Genomic DNA, 12413 nt, shown 5'->3' with positions numbered 1-12413 from the left:
ACCACACATGCTTTTAAGCTTCCTGGTCTCTGATGTCTCACCCATCCTATTGGACAGTTTACACAGCATATTCAGAGCATGGTCATGCTGAAAGCATTTCCATAGTGTCATACGACACAGCATCTCATTCCTCGAAGAACCAGGGTTCCATACGTAACCTGGAGACCTTACTATTATGCATAAAATATCCTTATAACAACACTGACAGAAATACTAAGATAAAATATAAAAATACAACTTATAAACACATTTTAAAATTGTAATTTTTTTTGTAACATATGTCATCAAATTTATAAATCAGTGTTACCAGTATTAAAGCATCAGTATTGTAACCTATTTCTAACATTTAAACTTTTTACATTTTTATTAAAATTGCAATGGAAGATTTTGTCATTTGCAACATTTTAGTGTAATTCTCATTAACAATTGCAATTGAATTTAAATTGTGTTCCTAAATACACTGTTATCCTACCAGTCACTATTGTCACCATCAACATGTTTACTCATTCTATGACCACACTCAACAAAACTGAATATATGTGAATTCATATATTAATACTAGCCACCTTAAATATAATGTGTATCAAAAATCTTTGTCATATTAACTTACTTTACTAGCCTTTTGTTTTGGAACTTTGATGCAGTTATTATCTTCTTAATGTGCAAACAGGAAATAAGCTGCTCTGATCACGTGACAATTTTGCACCATTCCAACACCAAATATTTCATTGAGACCCTTTTTTCCCATATTTGCAGGAACTTTGCTAAAACATCAGTCAGTAAGTTTTCAGAGTTTACGAAATTACATTTCTCTATTGTGACCGGTGGAATTAAATAGTTTTTTAATCATTGATTAGTTTAAAATATAATATATTATACTATGTGTATGTTGTAATAAATACTATAAAATATAAAACTACCATAAAAAAAATTTACTGCAGTAAAAAGTGTGAACCAGCCATGACTGTATATAAGAAAACATAAACATGCTATTTGAAGGTGAAAAGTGTTTTTATACCCAACACGAAATTTTTGATGTCCACTGTATTTGGACAAGCCTATGGACAATTTGGTTAAGCAATTGAAGATTTGACAGACAAGGCAGGGCTTATTATAGCACAAAAACATTGTTAATTATAAATTGGCACCTAATGAACCTCAGAAGTAATTTTAAAGATCAAATAATCTCCAGTAATAAATAATAATAATCTGCTGATGAAGAACTGTGTAAATGAGAACAGTATGTCTATAGAGACTGGTAGACACAGATGCATTTCTTCACACAGTACAACAAATAAGACCACTGGAGACAATTACTTCACGCAAATAGTTTGAATTTCTAGCTGATTTCCAGTGAGTGAGTCATTTTGACAAAATCTTTGGAGAAAAGGAAAAAAGTGTCCAGCACAATGTCCTCTTTCCATGAGGGACAGAACCGGAACAATACATGTCCTCTTACCGTGGCGGACAGAATCGGAACCTAATATTTCTTAATATTTCTTCTGTGTGGGTTTATTATATCATTTATTTGTGTGTGAATGTATGTGTACTTGTCTGTAATATATTTATTGCTTAATTTTTTGCAAAGGTTATTCTACTCTACAGATTCATACCGTTAACTGCACTGAATTGAAAGATAGATGATCTGAACAACAAAACATTAGTAATCGAAAACACCTTATAAGCAGAGATACAAATGTTTAAATCTGTTCACTTAATAGATTTTAACACACTCAGTGCATTTTCATAGGTGCATTGACACAACACAGTCCTTGTAACCTCAGAAGTAATTTTAAAGCTTCAATAAATTACAGTTTAACATAATATAAGCTTGTTTTAAACTGAATAGGTTTGGATGCATTTATAATGAAATGATCCACTATACCCACTGTGCTACTGCAATAGTGATCATTCTCATCATGAATGTAGGCTCAAGTAGGCTATGTAGGCTAAGTTTGTGTATAAAAGTGATAAATGTTAAATATGACATAAGTTCATCTTAGTTAAAGGAATAGTTCATCCATTTTTTTTCTACTATGGAAATCAATGGTGAACCAAAAGAACCCTATCTTATTTTGTGTTTGGTAGAACAAAGAAATTCACACAGGTTTGGAACTACTTAAGGGTAAGTAAATGATGACAGACTTTTCATTTTTGGGTGAACTATTCCTTTAATGTAATATATTCAATTACCAATCTTTTCACGCATTCATTTTAAAGCCATCTCAACTACAGCGTCAGTGTCAGTGACTGTCTTCAAAAGCCAATAAGAAACAATTTAAGGGGTGAAAACCTTGTACAACCATATAGAGTATAGGAGGAGGAAGACTTTTGTCGATGCCCTTACTGTGTATTATACTGAGGGGCAATCTGCAGGTTTTCACATGAAATATGACCAAGTGAATCCTATGTGAAGCTGCCTATAGTTATCAAGCACCATTTGATATTTCAACACCAATATCTGGCTGTATGAAATGTACAAAAGTGCAGTCTGGCAGCAAGCACAGATTTTTTTATATATATACACATGTATAAATGAACAAGAACAAATCATTTAAAAAGCTGATGTCTCGGGATACGTGTATAAAATCTGGTCATATACAACATAAAATAATACAGCAAATATCCAATTCCCATTCAGTGGTTATGTCTACTGTAACAAATTAAATTGCACCAGCTTTCAAAAGGTCCTATTCTCCACATGACAAAAGATTATGTCACTTATTTTGTTAAAAGTGCATGTCGACTGCAGGCTATGGGTGTTTTTAAATAATGTTACTTTTCATATCATATTTTGTTACGGGCTACCAGACAAATAAGACTGTAATCATGAGTATAACAATGCATCAGATATACATTTTCAATCATCACAAAGCACTTAACACAAACTCGTTTAAAACATATCTGTGAAAAGAAACATTTTAGCCATTTTAGACATGTCTGGATCTACAAAGAGAACCCTGTGCTTTAAAAATATGAATTCAAACGATATAACGAAATAACTTTTCAGTTTACTTAAAAAAATATTAAAAACATGCCACAGCACCAGAAACAACAAAAATACATTTAAAGAGTTAAAAGCTCTGTGAGCTAAAATGTTGTAAAGAAACACTATATAACTTACTTCAATTTTACTGCTAATCTTTTCAACAGCCAAATTGAACTTTGTGATTTTATTAAACAAAGGGTTTAAAATAAATGAGAAATCTGCAAAACAAACTGTTCTGTCAAATTTCTATCCCCTCAGCCCCATATATTGCTACATCTTCCTCTATACTATGAGGCAAGGGCAATTTGGCCAAAAACAAAAAATATAATTTGTTTGGCTAATATTAAACATAAAAGACATATTTAAACATAAAAGTATGTTAGAAGTTTAAGTATTTTTGAACTCCCAGCTCTACTATAGAAAAATAAATTGTGTAGACACATATATATATCTACACAAAGTAATTGTGGCAGTATTTTGACCAGAATCCTAAATTCTCACTGAAATATAAAAGCTGAAAACTGGGCATTAGTTAAAAGCTCATGTGTATGAGCAAAAGGCCTAGTGCTCATTTCAAAGTGTTGAGATCAGGACACTTATTTGCCTTGGAGGCCCACTGACCCCGTAAATCAAGCCTGGTATCAGCAACCCATAAAAAAATAAATAAATAAAATAATAATAATAAAAAAACAATGATGTCTTTATGCCATTTCCATTACACTTCAAAAATCTCAGTTCCTTGTTAACAAAAACATTCCACTTAGTCAAAGCTTTAACACTAATAAGCATACTACTTGAAAATGCTCATAAAACTGTTATTTAGTTTGTGGATCCTAAGGATGTCATATAGCCTGACGATGCAGATTGTGAGCTTATAAAACTATTTGTGCTTCCTTTGCTTTCCCCTTTAGGCAGGTGCTTCTGGTCCACCCAAGCAGATGCATCTACCTGTCCTGTCCTAATACTTGAAGAAGACTGCTCCGCTGTCCGTGCACCTGCTCCTAACAGAACAATCTCTGATGAACGCTTGTGCTCAGGGCATGCCTTGAGGCTCGAGCTTTCCCCAACACTACCGTCCCTTGCCTTTCTCTGCAGATCCTGAGGGAACTCGCATGGTGTGGGTCCTCTGCCGTGCTCAGAACAGCGTCTCAATGCTTGAGGCTCGCGCTCAAAGTGTGTGAGTGGGAAATGGGGCAACAAAACAACGTGCTGTTCGAAGGTCTCTGGAACCAGAGAGATGGTGGAGGCTCGTCGTGGGCTCCTCATTGGACTAGCCAGTGGTGTCTCGTCAATAAAGTTAATCACTTCATCGCGGCTAAAGCACTTGAAATCTTCCTCATAACGCTCGACTCGTGGAATCTGCTTGAGCGAATGCATGTCCTCGGATCGCCTCCGTTTGCGGTGTGGGTGGCTCTCCTCGTGGTAGGATGCCGGGCTGCTCCGACGTCTCTCGTGGCGTGGCGAGCTGTATTGCGGGATGCCAATGATGTCCTCTGTGGATCCCCAGCGATGCAGATAAGACGGGATCTGACCGGTGGTCCACATGTCGGTTTCGTCGTGGGAGTATCTTCTTGTAGGGGGCACCTGGAGTAACACACAGACGCGTGAACCAGGACATTTTTAAAAGCCAAATGCCGGCTCAAACTAAGAACCTCAAAGCTTTTGCATCTCTTATAATGCCAGAATCAATGGAATTGTGAACTATAACGTCAACACAGACCTGTTTTCACTTTAAAATACTAAATATTCACATATCTGCTTTTTAGTAGGTTCATGTTATTTTGCTTAGTTGAAAATCACTTTCTATAAACAGATACTCACATTCCACATTGTTCTGAGAACTACACAGGAAAGACATAAAATTAGTTTTTAGTATTTAAAGAACTTTAAGTACACTATCCAAAGCATACAGCACAAGCCTAGCATGAAAGCAGCTGTACTGGTTAATGCAGGAATGAAACAGCCTTTACAAAGAAGCCTTAAATGCATTATGAGGACTGATTAATAGGTGTACTATACTCTGGTCAGTAGAGGGAAGCAAAGCATCATTAAACCAATAGAATTCACTTTTTATAACCTTACACAGGCTGAATTATATATTATATTATGCTACAGGCCTAAACACTTTTTGGCATAAACGATTTGGCTTTATTTAAGACTTGTTACTCACATAAATTAAATGATAAGCCTATTTTAGAAAGCCATGTCATTTTGCTTTAAATATACTGCCCATTAAATTTTTTTTGCATATAAAGATAAAGATGGACTTACTTTGCATTTGTTAGACAGTTTTAGATATTATTGTCTGGCAGCATTTAATGTTCTGAATTGCTTGACAGCAAAAACAACATCAGCTTGTACTTCCCAATTATTATGGCATTTCAATACTCGATGATGGTGATGCAAAACACTGGTGAAATTGAAAAAGAACGTTGTTCCTGCAGAATTAGTACTTTAAAAAGTGAGACACATCAGCTTTGAGTTCTTTATCAATACACATCAGTGTTTTTGTTTTCTTGCCGAAGGTCTTTGAAACAAATCTAACACACACAATGTTAATGGTAGTTCAATAAACTTTGAAGAGAACTTCAAAAGTTGTTTCGTGAAATGTATATAGCAATAAAATCAGCAATGGAAAGCAGTCAAGCACTGCAGATTGCCTAACAGAGCTTTGGGAAGTGTTTGGCGTACACATTTATGGCATTTTCTCCACATTTAACCTCCAGTCCAAAATTTCATTCCAGACAGGCTTATTTTTAGTAGCTGGTTAATTATTTACACACAGCGAAAAATGGATGGTATGTAAAAGGTCGATGAAAGTTACATGTGGAGGTTACATGTGAGTGCTTATGGGCAGTACGTGAAGTAATCATTTTAATGTAAAAAGGTTAAAAGTTTGAAGTGAAGCATTGCACAGCTCTAAGGCCTACTGGCAGCCTGTCACATGAATTCTTATTCACCTTGTAAGCCTTTCTAGTACTATTTCAAATTATTGATCGGATTTTTTTTTTATTTTTTATAAAATTCTTTTTACATTCAAAAGATCAATCTAAATTTAGATTGTGCCATGAAAGTATAAACTCTTACATAGATCACACATCAGCTGTGCCTCTACAACTAATAAAAAACTAACAAAATTAATGCCATACTATCATTCCCAAGGTGATTTTTACATGTAAGTCAGACATGCGTTGACTAAGTGTTTTAATTGAGACTCTACTAATTGAGTGTTTTATATGAACTTAAATTCACACTGAAAAGGCATCAGTGCCACTCGTGACACATGAGCCCTGCAACAGTAGAAAAAAAACTGCATAAAAAATACCAAGATACCACTGGGGTAAAGAAAAAGTGCTTGTTAGATCATATTTTCTCAAAAAAACCCCACACAAAACTAAAGTCGCCAATTTCAGTATGTAGTAGGTCACACAACAGTAATGTAAAATGATTCCAGTTAAAGGGTTGACAATAATATAGTGATTTTAATTGTTTTTGCGGAGGGTCATTGCAGCATGCACATTTTAGTTAGAAAAAAAGAAAAGGTCAATCTGAAAACAAAATCAATGGAAATATACCTGCAAATAGTGCATTTTATCTTCCTGAAGCTCCCTCAATGGATAACCCTGGGGGCCCCCCCTTTCTAAGGTTGAGAATTCGTACTTGGCAATACGATCTACCGTCATGATATCACCAGCAGAGCTATAGTCAAACGGTCTGTCAAATATTAAGTCCGGATGAATGCCTCCATCCTGGCTGTTTTCTGCAAATGCAGAAAGCATATATATGTATCAGGATTAAAAATCAGTGTGCTCCAAATACACAGACAGACAGACAGACAGACGAATAGGTTAAAAAAAAGAAGAAAAACAATTTCCTTTTATAGATTATCTGTGTCTGCGTTAGAATTCGAAGTTGTAAAAAATGCTTCATGTGAAATCATTAGGATCCACTGAAGTGTCTCTTACTGAGAATTGCAACTGACTGTCACGGATTGCTAATAGATTGCAGCTAGCGCAAACTGTCGTTGAAACATATTCCTAAAATATGTTTTGGGGCAAAAGATTGTTTGAGGGATGCAAACAATTTTTTTATACTATAAAATATGTTGTAGGGCAATGTGAAATGCTGATCTTAAGGCAAAATGGGGGCACACAGCAGGATGACAGATGAAATTAGCTATTAGCACAGGCAGCTTAGCATGCATTTGAGTGAGACACAAGTACAAGAAGCAACCCTTATACATACAACTGAGTTGAGTTACACAAGGCAAACCATCTGGAAAGAAGCAGAGCACTGGTAAAATTAAGATCACAGAATCCATTTCTTGCACATATTCCTTATGACTGCAAACTTGGGAAATGGGAACGTGCCAAATAGCAGGAAGGGTAATGACATACAGCTAACAGCAAAGTCACACACTTAACACCTACATTCATCAATGCATACTGACAGCCTCAGTTCACTAATAGTTTGTGATGAAGCATATTAATTATACAATTATCATGTGACCTCTAGTTATGTTTATCCAGAATGTCCCTTGTTTTTATATTTTTGCTATTTGTTTTTTTAATGTCATTTTTTTAATTAATCATTTAATTTTTTTGCTATTAGTAGTTTCGAATACAAATTTTTGTTGTAGTAACAATGCCTGTTGTAATGTTGGTGTTTTGGCCAGTGGTCCTGCAAATCCTCAGGGGGCATAGGGTAACATAGTGACATCATATAAATGTCTCACACTTTACTTCATAGAGTTATATATTTCCTTTTGAGTGTGAAAATAATAGCCATCCATCTCAAAATGAAGGTCACATGATAACTCCAATGACTGTAATAATCATTGATCCACCTATTAGATTGAAGTTTTCCCTCAAACACAGCAGTAATGAATGTGTTAAACAAAAAAAACAACTAAATAAATAAATATCCAATTTCTGAGACCAAAAACAAACAAGCAGGCAAACAAATAACTAAATTATAATAAAAGAAGATAAAATAAAGAATATAAAATAAAATAGAAACTTTACAATACGGTTCCATTTTTTAACTAAATTTAATGTGTTAATTAACACTACATTTGTTACAGTATTTATAAATCTTTGTGTTTGTTACAGCTGTTATTATTTGTCCATGCTAGCACCTTCATTAAATTACCATTAATTTTTTTAATGTATTAAATCTTATCATTAAATATTAAATAAATAAATGTAGTAAATCCTGCAATTAACTTTACATAAGACTAATGTTTGATTTACAAGTATTTTACATTTTTTTGCGTACGTTAACAAATGTAGTAAATTAAAGTAAAACAAATGAAAAATTATACACGGTAGTGTTACAAAGAAAAAAAAAGAAACCTGAAGAATTACCCTTTTTTTAATTAATATTTCCACTTCTTCTCTAACATCTGAGGCTGTGTATGAACACTACTGAACAAATACTACACACTATGAATACTACTGAAAATAAATTTTGTATGCACTATACATTCAGTGCATCTTTAATTTACACTATCCACGTGACAGCAAGATGATCTACTGTTGTCACCAAATTTAAAGTTCAGTTGCTGCAATGCACCTTCTCTGTAATTTTACATTTTGCTTCAAACTACTAATCTTGCCACATCTTGAAATGAAGTTATGTGATAATTTAAAATTTAGAAATATTGGTCACACTTTATATTAGGTGGCCTTAACTACTACACTCTCAGAAATAACAGGTACGAAAGCTATCACCGGGGCAGTACCTTTTCAAAAAGTACACATTTGTACTTATTAGGTTCAAATATATACATTTTATTTACTAATATGTACCTTTAAGGAACCCAAATGGACCCTTTTGGTACAAACATGTCCCTTTTAAAAAGGTACCGCCCCAATGACAGCTTTTGTACATTTAATTCTGAGAGTGTATGTCATCAAACAACAAAAATCAGTAGAACATACTCATTGTGGTCAACTGTATTGCAAAACACTTTTGCTGCTATTGAGGTGGGATACAGGTAAGGTTAGGGACAGGTTTGGTTGTATCGGTAAGTTTAAGGGTGGGTTAAGATGTAAGGGATGGATTAATAGTGTAATTATAAATGTAATTACAGAAATTAATCACATATGTAATTCCATCTACACATTTTTAAACAGAAGTACAATGTAAAAACATTTATGTACACAATAAGTGCATTTTACCAATGATTAATTTAAATGTAAGTACATAGTAGTTAAGGCCACTCAAAGGGGTCATATGATGCGATTTCATGTTTTCCTTTCTCTTTGGAGTGTTACAAGCTAGTAAGTTAGTGCATAGATAAGATCCATAAAGTTACAAAGACTAAAGTCTCAAAACCAACGAGTTATTCTTTATAAAAGTTTATAAAAGACTTGTCCACACCCCCTAATACGGCTTGTTTAAATACGCCCCCACTTTTCTATGTCACAGAGTGGGTTTATTTTATAACACTGCCCAAATGTTTGCACAAAGAAAGAAAGTTGGAACTATTCTGTGCAAACATGGTGTTATGTTTACAAAGTGATGTGTAAAAAGACAATATTAAGTCATGATAATCAGTAATTATGTCTCCACTGGATGCAACAAATGTCTTGTTTGTAATGTGTTGTAACTGGATGCAACAAATGCCTCGTTTGTAATGATGCTGGGATGTGGCATCATGTTATGAAAAGGGCTGTAACATTTCTGTCAAACCCTTGAGGTATTTGGCCAATCACAAGCACACCTCATTTTTTTATTACAAATCGACCCGTTTCGAAAGGCGGGGCTTAGAGGACAAACAATAATGTACGGTATGTACACATTGCATTACACCAAATACACAAAATAATGTTATTTTTAGCAACATTATATGACCCCTTTAATATAAAGTGGGACCCATATATTTATTACAGTATACTGATTACTGTCCTCTGTTTTCTTTTAAAATAAAGACTGGTGTAGCAGGATGTAAGTAATACAATACTATGTTATTTTAACATAGCATTGCTTTCTCCTTGGAAGATGCTAAAGGAAGCTCAGAGGTCCTTACCTTCGTCCACTTCATCATTGGACATGATGGCCACACATTTTTCCCAGACCATCTTGACATCTGCTCTGTAGCGGTCACAAGCCCACAGGAACATGGGGAGCAGGATTGATTGTGCTATGGAGCACCAGAGGACACACAGGACCATCCAGCTGTAGGAACGGTCAAATTTCAGGCTGGCAAAGCTCACCACCTACAATGAAGCACTGCAGTTATTTATACAAATGGAAACACATTTTCTCTCATAACATACAGTGGTGGCCAAAATGATTAGAGCACTAGTATTTTCACCAGCTAAAACATGGATTTTAAGTAAGTTATTTCTATCTTTCGCTGTAGTGGGTCAGTAGGAAATATCAGTTTCATTGTAATAATCCAGTGAGATTTTTGTCTGACAATAGCCAGTACACAGTACACAGAAATCTGATCTGATCTGTCTGAAATGACATGAAGAAACAGAAGAAACTTAGGTGACTAAATTCAGAAAAAGCTGCACCAAAGTCTCCAAGATGCTTCAAGAAGCCTACCTGCAATACTACAGTACTGTTAAAATAAACTTGTGTAAAAATGCTGTAAAACGAGGATGCTGTCAAAAATAATGCCATAAATAGGTTTTCTTCATCAATTAGCTTCTATTAAATATACTAAATTAACATTTAGAGTCAGCATCCTTTTAGTTTAAAGCAGAGGTTTTTTTAAAGAGCTTTGCAGGAACATTTCTTAATGCATCTTGGAGGCATTCTCCACAGTTCTTTTGGATTTAGTCTGTCTTAGTTTGCTCTGTTTCTTCTGTCGTTCTGAAGATCAGTTTTGATTAATTATAGTTTTAAATATTAACTACACTATTCTCAGACATTAACTATAAATACATTAAGCTGAATCATAGATAAAACATTACATCATGATAAAATCTACATTGCAATTAATTTTTCACATGCATTATGCATAGAATCACATTTTGTGCAAGACACAATGTATCAATACACCCCTATTCAATCACCAAGATAGTGTAGCACACAGTTCAGCAACCTTTCAACACAACTTCTCCTAATTTGAATAGCTCTCTCTCTATATTTTCCTATCATCAGTTTTCAACTTGCCACAGATGCTTGAGATATAAGTTCCTTTATGTAAAACTCTGATCTTGAATGACTAGGATAGTGGTAATCAAACCTGCCCTGGAGACCCCCAACCACCAGACATTTTATATGTCTCCCTCATAGGCCAAATCCAGCTCAAGTCTGGCAGACTCATCTAATTAGTTGTATCAGGTGTGTTAAATAAGATAGACATACAAATGCAAAGGTTGGGAATCTGTAGGACAGGTTTGAGAACCACTGGACTAGGCTGTACATGCTGATGTTGGTGTGGGAAAATAAATGTGTAGGGAGACACCTGCTGGTGAAATGTGTGGATTGCATGCATGAAAATGAATACAGATTTTAAAAAAAGCATAGCAAACCCAAACCCATTCCAAGACATTACCTATATAGTTATTAACAAAAACTATTCAGTAGATGACATGAGCATTAAACCATTGAAAACCTAGATACGTTTACATACCAAAGTGTTTTAAATCTGAACACATCACAACAAAAGATCAAAAAGGAAATCACACTTTTGAAGAGTTTGGGGAAAAGAAAAATCGTCTCCCTTCTCTGCAGAACAAGAAAACATTGGCTCAACATTGGCTCAACATTGGCTCAACCAATCACAGCGCACCATTTCACGCACTGCAAACAGTAACGGTGTAGTGCTGAATTTGCCAGATTATTACCCACCTAGTATTGGTAGGTTTAGTGTTAGGTGTGGGGGAGAGGTTAGGATTATCAGTGGGGTTAGGATTGGTAGCCATTTCAAGAAAGGGAGTAATAATTTGACAGTGAGTCGAAAATCTGCACAACGCCGGTAATGGTGTCGCTTGGAATGCATCCGGTATCCGGTAGTTTTCCTCATCGACTGTGTACTTTGTGATTAATAAACAAAGAAAAAAAATAGGACTGCACAATGAATCTCATGTGACTTTCATCTGGTCAGAAAAGCCTGTTCTGTGATCTCTGTCATGTGCTTTCAGATGGAGCGCATTTAATACACAGAGCCATAGACCACTGACAAGCTATGCAACATCACATTCATAATCACATGACAGGACAGAATAAATACTTTACACAATCTGACATAGCTGTGTTTAAAATTGATCTGGAAATTAGGTGCCGGTCTGTAGAAGGAGAACTGTCCCTCAAATGAGCCTGGTTTCTTCCAAAGCTTTTACCATTCAAGGCTTTTACCATTATCATTGATTTGATCACACAGACCGTAATTAATAAAAATTAAGTGCTTAATCTTGTCATTATACATCACTACCACTCTATTCTTACTCTATTCATTATTTTG

At 34.9% G+C, this 12413-nt stretch overlaps 1 protein-coding gene across 4 annotated transcripts in view; it reads right to left on the bottom strand.

Annotated features, from left to right (window-relative positions):
- Nucleotides 1–2492: 2492 nt before the first annotated feature.
- LOC122350978 (probable G-protein coupled receptor 153) overlaps nt 2493–12413 on the bottom strand; it is a 28840-nt gene continuing 18919 nt past the window's right edge. The window contains exons 4-7 of one of the 4 annotated variants that reach the window (XM_043247776.1): nt 10023–10212; nt 7235–7264; nt 4811–4830; nt 2493–4573 (exon numbers count right to left, since the gene is read on the bottom strand). In XM_043247776.1, the coding sequence (XP_043103711.1) occupies nt 3809–4573; nt 4811–4830; nt 7235–7264; nt 10023–10212 (1005 nt within the window). In that variant the 3' untranslated portion in view covers nt 2493–3808. Of the gene's footprint in view, nt 4574–4810; nt 4831–6564; nt 6750–7234; nt 7265–10022; nt 10213–12413 lie in introns of all 4 variants that reach the window. The other 3 variants (XM_043247778.1, XM_043247775.1, XM_043247777.1) reach the window with 3 other exon arrangements.

Source organism: Puntigrus tetrazona, chromosome 8 (genome assembly GCF_018831695.1).
Source record: "Puntigrus tetrazona isolate hp1 chromosome 8, ASM1883169v1, whole genome shotgun sequence".
Taxonomy (NCBI): Eukaryota; Metazoa; Chordata; class Actinopteri; order Cypriniformes; family Cyprinidae; genus Puntigrus; species Puntigrus tetrazona.
Note: the sequence above shows the minus strand (reverse complement) of the source record. Positions and strands in the feature narration are given on the sequence as shown.